General features: G+C 45.2%; 1 protein-coding gene across 1 annotated transcript; it reads left to right on the top strand.

Moving 5' to 3' along the window:
- LOC308661422 (uncharacterized protein) lies at positions 1–20,202 on the top strand. The gene is made up of 3 exons (XM_081316349.1): positions 1–141; positions 16,150–16,455; positions 19,878–20,202. Exons 2-3 carry the CDS (start codon positions 16,158–16,160, stop codon positions 20,060–20,062), a joined length of 483 nt encoding a protein of 160 aa, XP_081172475.1. The 5' UTR covers positions 1–141; positions 16,150–16,157; the 3' UTR covers positions 20,063–20,202.
- The last annotated feature ends 378 nt before the right edge of the window (positions 20,203–20,580 follow it).

A 20,580-nucleotide genomic window follows, 5' to 3' on the forward strand; every position in this document is an offset into this window, starting at 1 on the left:
GATCAGAGCAAGCCAACATACCCAGCAAACCTTGGTGGAGCAGTGGGCTAATGCCTCCTTAAGTAACACCAGCTGCCTGCAATTAGTGCAGGTTCGCATCCCACCAGGCTCAAGGTTGACTCAGCCTTCCATCCTTCCCAGGTAGGTAAAATGAGGACCCAGATTGTTGGGGGCAATTAAGCTGACTTTGTAATAATGCTGCTTGGGGGGGGGGGCGAAAGCCCTAATAAGCAGGCATATACATAGAATGAAGGCTATTGCTAAGCACATTGATTTGTGCCTTAGATTGTAAGCCGCCCTGAGTCTTCGGAGAAGGGCGGGATATAAATGGGATTTAAAAAAAATTAAGTGGTGTAGAGTTCTGTAACTGGAACTAGAAAAGAAACAAATTGTGTAGCCTTGCCTAACTATTGTTATCTTGCTTCTATAATCAGCATTTGTGTCAGGGAGAAATTTCATGCAAGCGTGGGAAACATGTACATGGATGTGATGTACTGATGGGGGAGGGGGGTAGCAGAGTTTACGGGAATGATCAGTGGCGTAGCGTGGGGGGTGCAGGGGGGGCTGGCCGCACTGGGCGCAACATCTGGGGGGGCGCGCTTGCACTCGCAGCTCTCTGCCCCTGCCTGGCTCCTGCGAATCTGATCCGAGCCGCTGGGTCGCCGCCCACTGTGGAGGGGGGGGTGCCAGGCGTGCGGTGCGGTGCGGAGAGAGAGAGAGCTAAAATCCACCGGTTAGGGGGCGCAAATTACTTTCATTGCCCCGGGTGCTGACAACCCACGCTACGCCACTGGGAATGATTGATGTCTTCCTTATATGGTAATAACTCTGCTGTCTGATTTTCATTGGCCAACAAAGTTTATAAAGCAATGCTACTAACTTTCTAAGGCAGGGGTAGGCAGAGCTGGCTCAGGAATTCTGGGAGTTGAAGTCCATGAGTCATAAAAGAGCCGAGGTTGCCTACCCCCGGTCTTGAACAGTTCAGAGCCTCTGGAAGCAATATGGGGATAATTAGTATGGACAATCTAAGAGGGAGGAGCCTTTGCTTATTCCAGCTTTAGCCAATTTATATTACCTAGCAGCAGCAGTACAGACTTTGGAAAGTAAGACACCGGGTGATGTTTCTGTGACACAATGCAAGAAACCATTTTTTTTATTTTTTTTAGTTTAATCCCATTTATATCCCGCCCTTCTCCGAAGACTCAGGGCGGCTTACAATCTAAGCACAAATCAAATGTGCTTAGCAGTAGCCTTCATTCTATGTATATGCCTGCTTATTAGGGCTTTCGTGCCCCCCCCAGCGGCATTATTACAAAGTCAGCTTAATTGCCCCCAACAATCTGGGTCCTCATTTTACCTACCTGGGAAGGATGGAAGGCTGAGTCAACCTTGAGCCTGGTGGGACTCGAACCTGCACTAATTGCAGGCAGCTGGTGTTCCTTAAGGAGGCATTAGCCCACTGCTCCACCAAGGCTCTTTGATGGATGGAGATAATGTCTAAAAACCTGGTTTTCATTTTCCAGTATTTGGTGTCATTTTCCCCTTCCATATTCCGTTTACTTCCAGGTTTTCTTTACTAATTATTTCCATCTCTCATACAAACCTGTTACATTTGTGCTTCTGCTGGCAGTGGTCCCTCTTCTCTGTCCGTCAAAGGCAGCAGCATTCAAGTGGGCATTGCTGGTTTCTGTTAAGATTTTTTTTAAAAAAAAGACATTACCTTTTTTAATGCAGACTGTTAAGCACATGTGTCAACCTTTTGAGGAAATCCAGCCAAAACCATGGATAATATCACTACTGTCAACGTGGCAAACATTGGATGTTTTTACTCTGACAATATAAGAGGCAGCCTTTTTCTTTAAACTGTTTTCCTTTGAATCAGTGAAGCTGGGGTGGGGGAGGAGACTGCTAACCCAGTTCTCTTAATAAGATAAGGAATGGGCGGTGTAGAAAGGAAGTGAAACTTTGCATATTAAACTAATAGGAGAATGTGATTTCTGATGTGTAATTAAGGGAGGGAATTGTGTATGATACGATGTGTGGAGGGGAGGAGAATTCAGATTCTGGTATCCATCCATGAGTGCCGATGCTTCATTCTCATTATTACAGACTTTTTAGAAAAACAATGCCTGAATGTTCTTTGATCTGTCTCATTAATCGGAACCATGACAACTACTTTTATTGCAAGATTACAATAACAGAACTTTGAAAGCACTTTTCCTCTTCTTTACTTTTAATTTCCAAAAAAGACAACTGCACAAAGCCCCAGACTTTACCAAGGCACAAGTGTCAATGCTGCAAACATTGACATGTTTTTGCACTGACAATATAAGAGACTGCCTTTTGTTTAAACTTCTTCGCTTTGAATCTTGAAGGGAGGGAATTTTCTAACGACTATTTTGAGAAGATTAGAAAAGCCCGCATACAGAATGGGAGGTGAGACCTCATATGTAAAACTAATTGGATAATGTGATTTATGACGTGTAGATAAGGGAGGGGATTTGTGTGTGTTATGATGGGTTTGGGGGGGAGGAGATTTCAGATTCTGGCATCCCTCCATGAGTGCCGATGTTTCGTTTCATTACTAAGATTTTTTAGATAAATAATATGCCTGCAATTTTTTTGAATTGTCTCATTCATCGGAACCATGACAGAACTGCCTGTCAACTTTAGAATGAGCCTGGCTGCAGCCATCTTATTCCTTCTCATTCCTAGTTGCCACATAGCACGGAGGGAGGGGGTGTTGCGCTAGAGCCAGGGGTAGGCAACCTTGGCTCTTTCGTGACTCGTGGACTTCAACTCCCAGAATGCCTAAGCCAGCATGGCTGACTCAGGAATTCTGGGAGTTGAAGTCCACGAGTCATAAAAGAGCCAAGGTTGCTTACCCCTGTGCTAGACAAAACAGACTTTCTCTCTCAGACTTTCATTCATGGGAACCAAGGTCTCCGGCTGCCCCTGAGACTGCAGACTGGGTGTTTCATGAAAAGCCCGCCAACAAGCTGAGTGAGAATACATAGTTGCTTGCATAGCTTTGGGGATGGGATTTCTTAACCTTGTACTGGGGAATTGTTATGTGTCTCTTCAGACTTGGTTTCACTTTTGAAGTAGCGATGCTCTGTATCAATCGACATGTTCTTTGAGGAATTTGCAAGCCTCAGAGTTCTGCTTTATTTTTTTTCTGTCGATAGGAACTATGACACTGCCATCCTGCACTTCAGCTTTCTTTGCTAGCTGCCAGCCTGTCATAAACTATGTTTACCAGAACAATTCCTTCAAATGTAACTGGACAATAGGGAGATAACCAGGGGGTGGGGTGGGGTAGGGGTAGGAACAGAAAAGGGAAAGTTAACTGGGAAACCTTTGCATGCAAACTTCTAGTTCTGGCCTTGCTGTGCTGTAACCCCTTGGCTTTTAGGAAAAGAATACTTCTCACAAATGGAATCGAGGGTCCGTCTTTCCTAGGAGCCCAAGTTGGGGCAGGTGTGACATCTACCTCCATTCTCTTACCATTGATCACAGTCAGGTTGATGTTGGCTGACACTCTGACACCCAAAGCCAGCACCTTGATGTCATAAACCCCCGAATCTTCAACTCGGACATCCCGTAATATCAGCGAAGCATCTTCAGAAGACCACTCTGCTCGGTGCCTGTATCTCTCCATTTTCTCAACTATGATCTCACAGGTCTCCCACCACCGATGGGTACCATTCTCTCTCTTGCAGTTATCAGCTTTCACAATCAACACCAGCCGTGGGCCGGTGATGAAACGCCATCGGATCTGGAAATAGGTAGGCACAGAAGAAGAGAAATTCAACGAGACTGGGAGCAAGGCCGTCTTTCCCTGGGAGACGGAAACTGGGAAGGAGAGTGTAGACAACACAAGGCCTGCAGCAGGGCCTGGGGAGAGAAGAAGGGAGGAGAAGGGATTAGCAGTGAGGCCTACAAAATACGAAATAACACCGTTGAAAGGGACGTTGGAGGTCTTCTAATCAGGCAAGAGACCCAATAACCCTATAACAAAAGACCGTCCAGGTCTCTTAAAAACCTCCAGTGATAAAACACCCACAACTTCTGGAGGGAAGCCATTCCACTGATTAATTGTTCTAACTGTCAGGAAATTTCTCCTCAGCTCTAGATTGGATCTCTCCTCATAAGCTTCCACCCATTAACTCTTGTCCTGCCCTCAGGTGATTTGGAGAATAGGCTGATCCCCTCTTCTCTGTGACAGTCCTTTAGATTTTGGGACAGTGTTATTATGTCACCTCTAATAATTATAATCATCATCTGATACAATCCTACTAGCATCCTAAGTTCATGTGACTGTCAGTGTGATCTCCCCAACCAGCTTCCAACAAGCAAAGTCAATGGGGGAAGCCAGATTCACTTAACAACTGCTGTGATTCACTTAACAACCACTGTGATTCACTTAGCAACCATGGCAAAAAGGTTGTAAGCCCGGGCGTGACTCACCTCCAGCTCCTGCAAGGAGAAGAACTAGATCTGTACTAAGTCCTCGGCTGAGCTCCATCATCTCCTTGCTTTTCCTAGGCCAGGGGTAGGCAACCTCGGCTCTTTTATGACTCATGGACTTCAACTCCCAGAATTCCTGAGTCAGCTATGCTGATTCAGGAATTCTGGGAGTTGAAGACCATGAGTCATAAAAGAGCCGAGGTTGCCTACCCATGGCCTAGGCTCTCACTGGTAAAAAGGAAACCTGACAGCCAAAATATCTCAGGGGCTGCCACAAAGAAGAGGGAGTCAAGCTATTCTCCAAAGCGCCCGAAGACAGGACAAGAAGCAATGGATGGAAACTAATCAAGGAGAGAAGCAACTTAGAACTAAGGAGAAACTTCCTGACAATTAACTTAACTTAGAACAATTAACCAGTGGAACAATCTGCCTCCAGAAGCTGTGAATGCTCCAACACTGGAAGTTTTTAAGAAGAGACTGGACAGCCATTTGTCTGAAATGGTATAGGGTTTCCTGCCTAAGCAGGGGGTTGGACTAGATGACCTCCAAGGTCCCTTCCAACTTTACTATTATGATTAAGACGTAGTCTCCCTTTTCTTATTGCTGTAAAAGCGTTTCCTTACTGAGCCTAGCACAAGGCCAGAAAACAGACTCCACTGGTGTCAGTGGATGCTATATTAAGTCCTGTAAAGGTAAAGATTCCCATGCATGCTAGTCGTTTCCGACTCTAGGGGCCGGTGCTCATCTCCATTTCAAAGCCAAAGAGCCAGCACTTGTCTGAGGACATCTCCGTGGTCATGTGGCCGGCATGACTAGACGCCAAAGGCGCACGGAACGCTGTTACCTTCCCACCATCGTGGTCCCTATTTTTCTACTTGCATTTTTACGTGCTTTCGAACTGCTAGGTTGGCAGAAGCTGGGACGAGTAACAGGCGCTCACTCTGTTACACAGCACTTGGGATTCGACCCACCAAACTGCCGACCTTCTGATCGACAAGCTCAGTGTCCTAACCCACTGAGCCACCGCGTCCCTGTTAAGTCCTGACTGCAGCCTAAATCAAGCCAAGGGTGTCCTTTGAGTGCCCTGTATTTTTCAGGTGGGCTGGTGCAAGGGGAGGGGGGAAGCTTCATTTTGAAATTAAACCAACCCCCTCCCCACCAGCCTTTTCTGTGCATGCTGCCAAAGTATTCCACCATCACCATTGCTGTCACGCTGGACTCTGTAGAACATGGCCAGCCTGAAGCTCCCATCCCAGGAAAAGATTTTTTTCTGCTTAGCAAAGCAGCCCCCTTACTCACCCACCAGCACCAGGACCAGCCACGAACTTGACATCGCGGCCAAGACTCTCTTCTCCTCTGCCTTTCGGGCACTTTCTGCCCTGCCCATCACTTTCCATGTGTCAGTTCATTTCGCTTTCGGTTCCATTTTGAGCAAGTGTGATGGGGCCAAGGCTTCTTCCTGGCTCCAGCCAAATTTTGCTAGCTCAGCTCAAAGGTAACAATGGTTAAAGACCTTTGCACAATGTGCTGTAGCCAGGGGAGGAAGGAGAGGGGCTATTCGTCACCAACACTCCCACCGTCCTGCGGGATCTCTTCCTGGGACCCCCACATTTACACCCCACTACCTGCGTTCTGGAATATGAGGGCAAAAGGCTTTTCAAAGCAGGTCCCCTTCTTCAGCAAGGTGGTCCCCATTGTCCTTTGGATTTTGGATGGAGCACAAAGTGAAAGATCTTCCCAGGAACCATGTTTTTAAGAATTGCCTCTAGTTTTCCTTTCTTACGCTGAGGTTAACAAGTCTTCGTGATTCTAAGTCCATGATGTTGGATGAGAAATCCAGCCATGGAATAATCTCCAGGAAAGCAAGATGGTTCTTTTAATCGAACCACTTTTGTGGCTTAACATATAGGTAGTCCTCAACTTACAACCATTCGTTTAGTGACTGAAGTTACAACGGCACCGGGAAAAGGGACTTTTTTTAAAAATCCCATTTATATCCCGCCCTTCTCCGAAGACTCAGGGCGGCTTACAATCTAAGAAGCACAAATCAATGTGCTTAGCAATAGCCTTCATTCTATGTATATGTCTGCTTATTAGGGCTTTCGCGCCCCCCCCCCACAAGCAGCATTTTTACAAAGTCAGCTTATTGCCCCCAACAATCTGGGTCCTCATTTTACCTACCTCGGAAGGATGGAAGGGTGAGTCAACCTTGAGCCTGGTGGGACTCGAACCTGCACTAATTGCAGGCAGCTGGTGTTACTTCGGGAGGCATTAGCCCACTGCTCCACCAAGGCTCTTATAACTGGCTCTTATAACTGGTGCTCGCACTTACAACCATGGCAGAATCTCCACAGACATGTGATTGAAACTTGGGCACTTGACAATCAGCATATATTCACAATAGTTACCGCATCCCAGGGTCATGTAATTGTTACTGTGAGCTTCTCAGCCAGCTTTTGATAAGCAAAGTCAATGGAGAAAGCCAGCTTCACTTAAAAATGGCAACGATTCATTTAAAAACAATGATTCTCCTTCCAACACTGGAGGTTTTGAGGAAGAGATTGGACCTCCAAGGTCTCTTCCAATTCTGTTATTCAATGTGCTCTTCCTTTTAGGCAAGCAACCCATGGGTGAGGGGAGCTCATAAAGCTCATAAATCCATGACGGGACCCCCAACTCTGGCAAGAAAGAATTGAGAGCAAATGATGGTCTGATTAGTTAGCAAGGAACTAACAAAAGTCTAGCAATCAGTGGTAGGCAACCTCGGCTCTTTTATGACTCGTGGACTTCAACTCCCAGAATTCCTGAGTTAGCATAGCATAGCTGACTCAGGAATTCTGGGAGTTCAAAATGTTGCAAAATGCAAGAAAGAAAGTTCCTTCTTTTATCTTGATTTTTATAAACAGAGGACACTGGCCTCCTTTTGCATCCATCAAGAAGAGGAGTGAAACATGAATTTAATTACAAAACATGATGCAGCTTGATTGAGGGTTTTCTCTCTATGAGGCGATTCCTTTGAGAAACGGTACAGACCAGCAATTGTGTTTGTCTTCCTTGGGTTTCTCCTGGCAGTTTCTTATCAGAAACAAATTAACAAACTTGTTTTTTTAGCTTATGTACTTTACAAACTTTTTGATTTTCTAAGTTTTTGCTGCTTAAACAATGACTATAGTTGAAGCACAAATTTACCACTCTGTAACCCAACGGAAGAGGCTAGAAGTAGAAAAAGAATAGCTCAGGGCAGTGGTTTTATTTATTTATTACCTATAATTTTACTAAAAGTGTTAAAAACAAAGGTTAAATGCTAATATGAACTAATAGAGATTAAGTAAGAAAAAAAAAGAAAAAGAGAGATATCCAAGTAAGAGCTAAAAAAACCCAAGAAAAAAAATAATGGTACCATAAAAGAAAAAATGGAAAAATTACGAAGAAGTGGTTTTTGATCTTCTTTTCAGCAGCTATAAATCCAATTTACCCTTCTTTTCTGTCTAATCATCGAAAGCAAAAATGATTTCTGCTTTTTTTTTTCTGCTTCATGCAAAAAGTCCTTAAGAGGGTTCTAAGAAGTTATAGCTCCCTGGAGCAATAACTGCTTATTTTTTAAAAAGCAATTATTATTTTTGAAAGCTGTACCTCAATCTAGCAGCCCTGTTCCCTAATATCTCTCAGACAACTGCCTTGGTGTTCTGTCTTGTTATATGAGTTGTAGAGGTTAACTGTTCCTCATTGCAAAACACTCTTTTATGGGTTGAATTCAACTGATTTTAATTCCCATTGCCAGCACCTGAACCCCTATTTCTGAGCTTGAGGATAACCATCCCTTTCCTTCCATCCTGATACCTTAATTTATCCTTGGAACCAGATCGGGGCTGGCAAAGCTGATCTATATTATTTCGTAGCTGAGGTGGGAGGTGCGCAGAGCTGTGGGAATGGCCTGAATTCCCCGCCCCCAGCTACCGGCTCTTCCTGGGTTCCACTATGACATCAAGGTGGAACCTTTTCAAAACCCAAGGAACTGCCAAGATGGCGGTTGGGATGTGGGCCTTCAGCAGCCCACCCCAGGAAGGGAAGAGACTGCTGGGCACCTCTGCCTTGATCCTCATCCTGGGGGGCCTTTGGGGGAGATGGATCGCAGAGGTTGGAGCTGGGCCAATGAGTGAAAAACTACCTGGTATTTATTACTTTATTTATTTATTTATCCATCCTTCCCATTTCTACCCTGCTCATCAGGTAAGATAGGTGAAGAAACCTGAGGATTGAGCTGTAGGCCCTTAGAGAGCTTCCCAAAAGTTGTGACCTGCCCCAGGAATACCCAGATGAAACCAAGGTGAAGGCTACAACTGCATGATCAAAGCCTTCTCTACTTTGATATGTGTTCAATACACATAAAATAGGGGAGACTTTCTATGGTCCCATATAATTGTTGTTTTTTTTAACACGGAGATTCCAAATCATGGATGATCCCCTTGACCTTTAAATACGGAATTTCTCACTGCAGGAACAAATAAGAGTCTCAAACCCAAAGAGAGACACGGGTGGAATTCATGTCCTGCCTGCAACATCTTAACGATTTAAGGTGCTGGTACTTACCTTTAAAGCCCTACATGGCTTAGGCCCGGGATACTTGCAGGACCATCTGCTGCCGGGAACGACTTCCCATCACCCAGTGCGCTCACACAGAGAGGGCCTCCTCAGGGTACCGTCGGCTAGACAATGTCGGCTGGCGACCCCCAGGGGGAGGGCCTTCTCTGTGGGAGCACCAGCCCTGTGGATCCAGCTCTCCCCTGAGCTTCGGATGGCCCCAGATCTCTGGTCCTTTCGCCGCGGCCTCAAAACACTCCTTTTCCATCAGGCTGACCTGGACTGACAGGGATTTTAATTATGTTTTTAATTTTTAACTTTAATTTTTAACTTATTTTAATTTTAATTTTAATTTATTCTACAGGGGCCATTAATTTAATTTTATTTTAACTTCTGTATTATTGTATTTTATTGTTGTTAGCCGCCCTGAGTCCTTCAGGAGATAGGGCGGCATATAAGTCCCAATAATAAATAAATAATAAATAAATCTTCCTTCTCACAAATGGCAACTAAATATAACTCCTTGCCATCATTGCTTGACTCTTCACAACTGGTTTTCTAAGATATGCTGCCTCAAAACAAGGAAATCCAGTTTAGCTTTTACTAACAGGTCTTTGATTGATCTACAGCAGGGGTGTCAAACTCAATTTCATTGAGGGCCGCATCAGCATTGCGGTTGCCCTCAGGGGGCCGGGTGGGTATGGCCAGGGTGGGTGTGGCCCACTGGGTGGGTGTGGCTAGAGTGCGTATGGCCTACTGGGTGGGCATGGCCAGCTCTACATCGTTCGCATCAAGGGTGCCTATGGGGGCCTGGGCTGGAGTAGGACAGATCTGAGGGTCTCTGGCAGAAGGAGGGTCTCTGGGCCAGGGCCAAGGCAGTGGGGGCCGTTCCCTCACTGTTTCCAGGATGGCTTCGCGGGCCGCATGAAACCACTTCGCGGGCCGGATCCGGCCCCCGGGCCTTGTGTTTGACATGTCTGATCTACAGCCTTTAGTGATCTAGTCTGTTTTTAAGCCCTGGTAGTAACAGAAATGTTGTAGATCTGAATGTGTTTTCTGTAACATGGGATAAAAGAAGAAGCACATGCATTGACATGTATGTGTGTGTGTATATGTGTGTGCATCTGTGTATATATACACATGTATATTTGTTTTCTGAGGTTTTCGCGGGTGTTTGTATGTGGATCTTTGGTCATTCGGGTTTTTTCCCGCATAGAATTGAAGGTGTAGGAGCAACGTTTCGACGGAATCCCATCCGTCATTCTCAGGCTGGTGGCTTCAGCTTCCTTCTTCTGGGAGAAGCATGTGGTAGTGGCTGTTTGTTCCTCTTTTTTTAAACTGCCAGAGGGGGGGTGTTCTGTGGGTGGAGGTGTGCTCTGATTGGGTGGGGGATTAGGTGTGTTCTGATTGGGTGGGAGTGTGTTTTGAGTGGATGGGCTGGTCTCAGCTGCCAGCCTTAGACCTGAGCTGGTGAGTTGTGCTGCTTTTGTTCGGCTTCGTGTTTGTGGTGGTGCCATGTTTTTATAGTGGGTGTCAGTTTGCTTATTGTGTGGTTTGGAGGGGTTTAAAGTGGCTGATGTTGCAGCTGTAGTTAGGTTTCTGTTTTGTGGTTGTGCGTCGTTATCATTGTGGGTTCGGATTTGCTTTTTGAATGGTTGTGTGGTGGTGATGTCATGTGATGTTATCATGAGTTTGGGTCTGGTATCATTCTTGGTGGTTGGGACTCGTCTGTCAATCAAGGCGGGTTTCCAAATGGCTGGTAGGCGAGAGGTATCATCTCGTTTGTTCATGCTGTGGGGGCGTTTTTCTATCTCAATGGCTTCTCTGATTATTCTGTTGTTAAAATGTTCGATTTTGGCGATAGTTTTGGTTTTTTTAAAATCAATTTCATGTCCCATGGCTTCAAAGTGTTGGACCAGGGATGAAGTTTGTTCTCCCTTTCTGAGTGAGTTTTTGTGCTCTTCAATGCGTGCACTTATTCTTCTGTTGGTCTGTCCGATGTATGTGGTGGGGCAGGTGGTGCATGGGATTTCGTATACTCCTTGGTTTTCTAACCCAATTATGTCTTTGGGGTTTCTTAGGATGGTGGATATTTTTCTGTCTGTGTAGAATGCTGTTTTGATGTTGTGTTTTTGGAGGATCTTGCTGATTCTGTCTGTGGTCCCTTTTAAGTATGGGAGGAGGGCTTTGCCATTTTCTTGTTCTCTGTCTTGGGTTTTTGTGGGTGTCTCTCTTCGGATTAAGTTGGTAATCGTGTTTCTTTGGAATCCATTGGCTGTTAGTACATTAGTGAGAGTGTGTAGTTTGGTTTTTAGAAAATAATGGACCACCAGTGGCAGGAACTTAACAATATCAAATTTGGATAGACTTCATATTTAATGTCAGTTGCAATAGACCTACTATTGGCAACATTTTAGATCAGTGTTTCTCAATCTTAGTAACTTTAAAATATTTGGACCTCAACTCTCAAAATTCGCCCTACTAGTTGAAACACTGCTTTAGATATATGACAAGTATAAATGTGTATATTATCTGTTTAGTACAGGGCTCTTCAAACTTGGCCCTTTTATGACTTGTGGACTGCAACTCCCAGAATTCCTCAGCCAGTGTGCCTGGCTGAAGAATTCTGGGAGTTGAAGTCCACAAGTCATAAAAGGGCCAAGTTTGAAGAGCCCCGGTTCAGTAGATCTTTTATATCTGTATTTACTTCTTAGCAGATATGTTACAGACAGCATATTTTTATGCTGAGTTTATAAGCAAATACATGGCATACTCTCCCAGCTAGATGGCAGCATCTAACTAACTTGTCTGATAAGTAACGAGACTGGAGTTGATTAGTATTTAAATGGGAGACATCCAGTGGTGGGATTCAAATATGTGAACAACCAGTTCTCTGTGCGGATGCCGCTTCCGGAAGTCCATTCTGGGCCTGGGCAACAAAAAATTAGCTACCGGTTCTGCTGAAGTGGTGCGAACTGGCTGAATCCCACCACTGGAGACATCCCACTCCTACCCCCAAACAATCCCAGCATTGTGGGTTAGCCTGAAAAGTTGATTTAAAAAAACACTCTAAAAGGGGCTGTGACAAGAATATTCAGGAGTCAAAGTGATTTGCATGTCACAGGCCCCAATGTATTGACAAGCGTTTGAAAAAATTAGGAAGTAGAAAACAGGAAGTGTTTTCACACGTAATTGTCATGGGTAAACAACCAGACCTACAACTGAAAAGTTCAATTAGCTGCTTTACTGGTCAAGGCTGTACAGAGGAATCTTCTCAAATGAACAGTTTGCAGCTGGGTGAGACTAGATAACGTTCAAAGGCATTCAACCGAGAATCAGACTTTGGCCTCTTGTGCCCATGTAGGGATTCTAGCCTAAGTCCCCATCTGGTGCCTCTCTCTGGCTCAGCCAGTTTCTGTTCTACAGCAGGGGTCTCCAAATTTGGCAACTTTAAGATCTGTGGACTTCACCTCCCAGAATTCCCCAGCCAGCATAGCTGGCTGAAGAATTCTGAGAGGTGAAGTCCACAAGTCTTAAAGATACCCACTTTGGAGACCCCTGTTCTACAGTGATGTCCCAATGTATAAATGAGTGTTTGCAAAAATAGGAAGTAGAAAATGCAAGAAGTGTTTTAAGAAGCCATCATGTAGTTTATATGCAAAGCAGGGCAGCTGCAAGTTCCAACTGCAGTTATGCCAATTTGGTGCATCTTTCCTTCAACTTGGTGAACTGCCAGTGCATTGGTTGTGCATTGCATGAGCAGCTTTAGGTGCTCGCAGTTCACCCGAGTAACATTCCTGCTGTGCTAGCTGCACTGACTCCTTATTGCTTTCCAGGTGCCGTTCAAAGTGCTGGTTATCACCTTTAAAGCCCTACATCAGGGGTCCCCAACTTTTTGCCACAGCCCGGTAGTGAGCCATGTCCTGCTGGCCACTGGGCCATGGGACAGGATGGCCAGTGCATGTATGTGTTTGCGCACACACACCCACTCATGCTAGCACCGTGGCTGTGGGGCACAAAAACAGGATGCCGTGCCACGGGGTGCAAAAATGAGACACCCCTGCACCTTGGGGTGCAAAAATGGGACAATGACGCACCACGCAAAAATGGGACACCACCGCAATGCAGGCCACAGAAATGGGTTGCTGCTGCACCACGTGGAGCAAAAGCAGGTCTCCGCTGTGCTGCAGGCCACAAAAATGGGTGCTGCCATGCTGCAGGGCACAGAAATGGGGCACTGGGCAATGCAAGAACAGGGCACGGCTAGCTAGTATCACCCAAACACTAACCCCACCCCCTTTGTGTCACATGCACCTGCACCCTGTACACGCACACATGTGCGTGCGTGTAAATTGCTTCCCCCTCCCTTTCCTCTGGTTCACCAACCGAGAAAGACCTGGGTCTTCCTCCAAGCCTTGAGCAAGGATGGGGATTCAGCTGCAAGGATGATTGATCTGGCCCTCAGGGTAAAAGGGATTTTTTGTACTTAACAATGTTTTTGTCATGGTTCCAATAGATGAGACCAACTGAAACAGAACTCCGAGGCTTGAGTTTATCTCTAAGAACATGTTTATTGGTTAGAAAGTATCGGCAGGGTCGAAAGTGAAACCAAGATTAAAGTTCCCTCCAAAAAGTAACAGTATTACAAAGTTTATCTTCCCACCCATTAGCCTATGCAATCAACTCTGTTCCCTAATAAAATAGTTTGGCAGGCTTTCTAACATTAGCTTCAACCCCCCAGCTGAGGGAATAGAAGTGACCTTGACAGAGAATTTGTTTAAAGGTAAAGGTAAAGGTTCCCCCGCACATGCATGCTAGTCGTTTCCGACTCTAGGGGCCGGTGCTCATCTCCGTTTCAAAGCCGAAGAGCCAGTGCTTGTCCGAGGACGTCTCCGTGGTCATGTGGCCGGCATGACTAGACGCCAAAGGCGCACGGAACGCTGTTACCTTCCCACCATAGTGGTCCCTATTTTTCTACTTGCATTTTTACGTGCTTTCAAACTGCTAGGTTGGCAGAAGCTGGGACGAGTAACAGGCGCTCACTCTGTTACGCGGCACTCGGGATTCGAACCGCCAAACTGCCGACCTTCCGATCGACAAGCTCAGCATCCTAACCCACTGAGCCACCGCGTCCCTGAGAATTTGTTTAGGCTAGCATAAAACCTCCTCCCAATCTTGTGTCAACCAGAAACGAACAGGATGGCTTAAGCCAGGTTCTTTGCAGAGTTGAGGGTTTTATGGATTGTGATGAGCTGCCTAGAATCATCACAGGAGATCAGTGACCATAGAAATCCAGCAAATTAATCAATAAAAATAAATTAGCTGAATGAGAATCCAATTCTTTTCTCTCCTCGTGGCAGAATAGCTTGGAGCTAAATGCTTTGCTTCACAGTAGCTCTTCTTTTGGAACATAACTTTTTGCAGATGCTAGTCATATTGTGCAAAAAGATTGCTTGGCACATCACATTTCTGGGGGAAAACTCAATGGGAATCAAGGCCAACACCAGCTAAAGAACTGGCAGCTGTATTTTCACACGAATATAACAGTACAGAGATATGTTGAGGATAGTTGTTATAAGATGGATATGTTCCCTCAATTTCAACCTAGAAATCTCCAGTTAGAGCTGATTATTTCCAAATGAAGTTGATTCTTGCCTGGACCAATAAAATGGTGACATCATCATCATCACTTCTTATGGGAAGGTATCAAAAGTGATTAAGTGTTCTCTCCTCAATTTTTCTATACATCAGATTGAGCTATTGCTATGTCATCTATAGGACATGGTCTAAAACTAAAACCAAGCAATACTCCTCCTTGGGAAGCAAATTTTCTTAAAGAATGTATCCAGCAATTGGAGAGGCTGGGGCAGGAATGTGATCCGTTGGAGTGAAAGTACATCCCAAAATCCCTTGCAAGGCATAGAGTGTGCAAATGAAACCAAAATGGAAAGGCACCTGATACAACGATGTCTGAATACTCCTGAGAGAGGCCATTCCAAATGCTCTGCAACTTCTGTTCACCATTGGGGTTGGGTTGCTAGAGCTGAGCCACGCTGGACCTACAGAGAAAATTACTGGGATCCTTCACTGGTAGTTTATACTTTCTACTAGGCAGCCCCATGGCTTCAGAGATTTTCTTGCCTCAGCTGAGAAAAAGAATGACTTCCATCTTCCTGCCAGCTTTTCCAATAGATTTCCTTGTGGGAAACTGACAGAGAGGATCAGAAAATTTCCTTCCTTCCTTCCTTCCTTCCTTCCTTCCTTCCTTCCTTCCTTCCTTCCTTCCTCCCTCCCTCCCTCCCTCCCTCCCTCCCACCCTCCCTCGAATTCCTGCTATATTCACCATTTACATTGCTTGTGGGAAGCTTGAAGGGAGAAAGTCAGTGGGGAAGACAGCAGGAAGTTGCAAGTCCAAGGCAGGTAAATGACTGCTGCTATGTGGGCAGAGAACAAGGGAGTGCTCATGCACATGGGTGCAGTTAGAGTTGGGAAGGGCATGTGGCTCTGCTCCAGAGATGTTGCGCAGGGCAGGGGGGGCACATGAGTGGACAACGTAGGTCAGGAAGTGTGCTGAGGGGGTGAGAGGTGCTGTGTGAGATGGCTAGGGTATGCCAAAGAGTGTCACGTGTCGGGGAAGACATGCAGGAGGAGCACCGAGTGGGAAGGGTTTGTGTGAGAGGTGCCATTTAGTCAGGGAAGATGTGTGAGGAATGGGACAGATTGGGACGAGTACATGGAGGCAGGCAGATAAGTGTCCATTGCTAGGCGGGGGAGGGAGGGACTGCAAAACTAGATGGGAAAGTGTCTCCAAACAGTGACAGTGAAATATCATGTGACTGCAATAGCAACACAGCAGCAGCCAGTCACACTGAAGCAACCACAACTCAGGAGTCATGGGTCCCAGATGTTGAGGCACGTTCTATAAGTTAGCCCATTTGAGGTACCTTGGTTCAAAAATTATTGCATGCGCCATTTCACCCACTTAAATGCCATGACAATGAGAGTAGTCTCTAGTTTACCCATCTAAACCGTTTAGGATGAAAGGTAGCATATGTATCAATCCATAACTACGATGCCCGTCTCATTTCTTCTCACCAGCATCAAGCATGTGCCCCGTCATCCGCCAGTACATTCCTCGTGACTCCAAAGCCTTCATCCCCATTCCCCGCTCTAGCAGTTACGTTGTCCTGTGCCGAGTGAACCTCACCTCATCCCAATGTGAGTGGGTCTTGATTGCCAACAGAGGGCGCTGTTACTACTTCAACTTGAGCCTGAAGGAACATCTCGTCCTCCATCAGATGGGCCTTATCGTCACGCATATGAAGAAGGAGCTGGAAGGAGAGTATCAGGTCCTCTCTGGGGTAAACCGGACCTGCCAGGGAAGGGTCTTGGTGACGTACGTGGGTAAGAATCTCTGGGGGAAGGAAGATGGCAGTTGTTAGAAAAAGCGATGAGTGATTTTTTTTATTTTTATTTTTAAATTAGGGTGCTGTATAGATACAGTTTATGAGGGACGCGGTGGTTCAGTGGGTTAGGACGCTGAGCTTGTCGATCAGAAGGTCGGCAGTTTGGCGGGTTGAATCCCGAGTGCCGCGTAACATAGTGAGCGCCAGTTACTCGTCCCAGCTTCTGCCAACCTAGCAGCTCGAAAGCACATAAAAATGCAAGTAGAAAAATAGGGACCACTATGGTGGGAAGGTAACAGCGTTCCGTGCGCCTTTGGCGTCTAGTCATGCCGGCCACATGACCACGGAGACATCCTCGGACAAGCGCTGGCTCTTCGGCTTTGAAACGGAGATGAGCACCGGCCCCTAGAGTTGGAAACGACTACCACACATGTGTGAGGGAACCTTTCTTTACCTTTATGGAGACAGTTTAGTGCTTGTGGAATGCTTTATATCTGTTGCTTTAGTTAGGACTGAGAAGTGATAAGCTATGAAATTCTCTCAGTGACCTCAGACCAGTGATTGTCGATTGTATCCATCAACATGGCCACATTTATCCAAGTGCTAGGCATGGTTAATGCTGATTTCGGACGGTGAGGTGTTGTAACTTAGCCTATTATGCCAACTGAGCCCTTTGATGGATTTGTGGTTCCATGTATTGTTTGGAACCTCCAAATGGGTTGATTCAACAACCAGGTTACTCATGTTGTGTGAGTGAAGCTAAAAAAATACAACACTACTTCACAGCTCACCCAATCTGAGTACGCTAAAATTAAAATGCTCGGACTTGTGGAACCCGTTGACATCTACCTCCCCACATACTTTCAATTTCATAGCCAAATCTGGAAAAAAAAAGAAAATTAAGAAAGGGACTCCAATGGGATCTTCCATCTCAAGGCTCAGAAGCAGTGATTTAATAACAGAAAGTATAGTTCTTCTGTTAATACAATCTTAAATATGAATAATATATATAGATGACCCTTACCTAAGAGAAAAGAACAGTTACAGTAGAAATCATGCATTATCTAATCGACCATACATTTCATGGAATCAAATTCACAAAAGGAAAAAAAAAGCAAACTATCTGGAATAGAAATAGAATAAGAGAGTTGGAAGGGACCTTGGAGGTCATCTAGTCCAAATCTAGCCCATATCTCTATCAGCGGAGATAACCATAGTTTATTATTAATACAAGTATAAAAGAGAAGCTCTTGCAAACTAATTCCTCAGCAGCGATAGGACGCAAAGTTGCATAAAGACTCCAATCAGTCAAGCCACAACACACTGCAGCACGCTTTGAAAAACAGAAACTTCTTGCAAGACAAATACCCACACAACTTCAAGGAAAAGTCCATCCAACTGAATATGACACAACAATTTCCCAAAAGTATACCCTCCTTTACATCAAAAACAGGTCAGAGTCCACCAACAGGTTATTCCACACAAAACGTTTTGTTCAAACCCACAGCAGTACCTAAAGAACACAACACTGACGTTCTATACAAAAACACAATACAAAAAGACTGTGGACACCACTACATAGGACACCTCTGAGGATCCAGTAGCCCCAACGAATAGTCAAAAGACCCAGTGCCAGCATCACTAATTTTATTTCCCACCCACAATCTTGGGGCAGAGCATATTTCAACAGGGTTAGGAAACCATCAACATTTTAGATATAAATTTAAGTAACATTTTAGATCTAGGTTTAGCCAGGTTGAAAAATGCAAGAGAATGCTTGGAAACCTGAGACTCTAACCAAACCACAATTAAAAAAAGAACCCATCTAGACTTAAACCTATCCAGGAATGCACCAAAAGACCAAAACGTATCTGGACTTTGTTTTTCCTTGAAGATATCTTGCTTCTCATCCAAGAAGCTTCTTCAGTTCTGACTCTTGAAGGCTCAATTAGTCTTCAAGGAAAAAACAAAGTCCAGTAGCCTTTTGAAAAAGCACCTTTGGGACAATCATGACCTGGATGGCTGAGAATCTCCACAGACATTTACCAAAGACTTCCTTCACATGTAAAGTAACTGCTACAAAACAATCCCCCGACCACATATGGTGTAGAAGAAAGACAGACAACATCATTGTTGTTGTTAGTTGCGAAGTCATGTCCGACCCATCGCAACCCCACGGACAACGTTCCTCCAGGCCTTCCTGTCCTCTACTATCTTCTGGAGTCCATTTAAGCTCACGCCTACTGCTTCAGTGACTCCATCCAACCACCTCATTCTCTGTCGTCCCCTTCTTCTCTTGCCCTCAATCTTTCCCAGCATTAGGCTCTTCTCCAGTGAGTCCTTCCTTCTCATTAGGTGGCCAAAGTATTTGAGTTTCAACTTCAGGATCTGGCCTTCTAAAGAGCAGTCAGGGTTGATCTCCTCTAGGACTGACCGGTTTGAACGCCTTGCAGTCCAACCAATTTCATTTCCTCATCTCCTGTACTCTTGAGGTTGCCAGCGGAGGAAGTGGCATGTTAGCAACCCCAACATCCATCTCAAACCACACCAGATGTCAACCCATAAACTACATACATCATCTCTTATTACAATTTCACTCTTCCTCTGTCCACCACCGTGCCAGGTAGCTTGTTGTGAGGACCATCACAGGAAACTCTGTTATTCTGACCACTTCTTATCATTTTTCAGCAATACGGGTACTCTTTGAATTACTACTGTAATTGAGCCCAGTAATCACAGCCATAAGTCACGATGGTCATACAGCAGATCATTCCATGACCAGTCCCAATTTTACAGCCTTCGTTGTGGCAGTCATTAAGTAAACCCATTGTTCACTATAGAGCATTTTGTGTTGGAAAGCAGCAAAAACATAATAAAAGATGGTCACCTGACCATGGGACACTGCAAGCAGCTGAGAACAGTATAGGGACTCCTGCTTGGCAGGGGGTTAGACTAGAACACCTCTAAGGTCCCTTCCTACTCTGTTATTCTGTCATCATCATCACCATCATTTTAGCCATTGTCTATCCACTGTAGGATGAAGGCCTCTTTGGGATGTTTCCAACTAATATGGTCCTGAGCTTTCTTTTGCCAGTTGGGCCTGCAATATTGTACTTCCTTAAGACTTAGATCCCTTTGCTTCCTGATCTGCAGGATTCCTTTTCTGGGAACACATAAACAATACATCCGGTGTGCAGGGAGATTTGGTATCCTCAACATGATCCTAAGCATCTTTGTCCTCAAACATGCCCAGTAAAGCACATTTAACTCCCACTCAGATTATTCTGGAGGGGGGGAAAAGATAATTCAACTTTATAGAATAATTTTGAATCTTGTTGTGTACTCAGAAATCTGAATTGCCACAAATTATGGCTGAGAAGATATCTCCTTCTCCTGATGCTTTTTCCCCCCCAATACTAGGGCCTTTATTTCTCTATCGGATCTTCTTGCTGATCCCTGGCATCATGTTCCTGGTGGGACTGGGAATGCTGTGGGACTGGCTGATCAAAGCCCGCAGTCGCATGGGGGCCTCTGAAGAAGAGCAGACCGCTAACCAACTGATCCAGCATGTCATCCCTCCCTTGGACACCGGTGCCCGTCTGTGACTGAAACTCTGCCTTTCTTCCCCATTCCCTAAAGAGGTGACACCAATGTGACCTGGGGGTGGATTTGCTCTGAATCTGTGGCTTGTAAATATCACTTGACTGTTGACCTGCTCAAATTCTGGTTTTTGGTTCATTTGTTTCCGAGGTTGTAATAAATAAAGAGTTCTAAACCAAACTGATTTCAAGACTGGACAGTGAATGCTTGTTTGATGCTTGTTGCTCAGACAACAAATTTGATGCAGGGCTATCAGTGTCAATCCTGATTGATTTCATGGTAACTGAGGGCCAAACCACCTTAGAATCCATGAGGAGTTAGCCAGGACCTTTTGGTCAGGTAGGAATCCAGATTAAAATATCCTTGACCGATGACAGTTATTAATCAGTGTCAGGGCCCGCTTCAATACCTTATCCTAAGAAAGCAGAACTCATGGAAACAGTCTCTTCCAAAAGGAACTTTTATTAGGAGAAGCTGATAGGCATAATAGGCAGGATCTGAGGATTTCCCAGACAGATCAATA

Source organism: Vipera berus (assembly GCF_964194415.1).
Source record: "Vipera berus genome assembly, chromosome: 2".
NCBI classification, from domain to species: Eukaryota; Metazoa; Chordata; class Lepidosauria; order Squamata; family Viperidae; genus Vipera; species Vipera berus.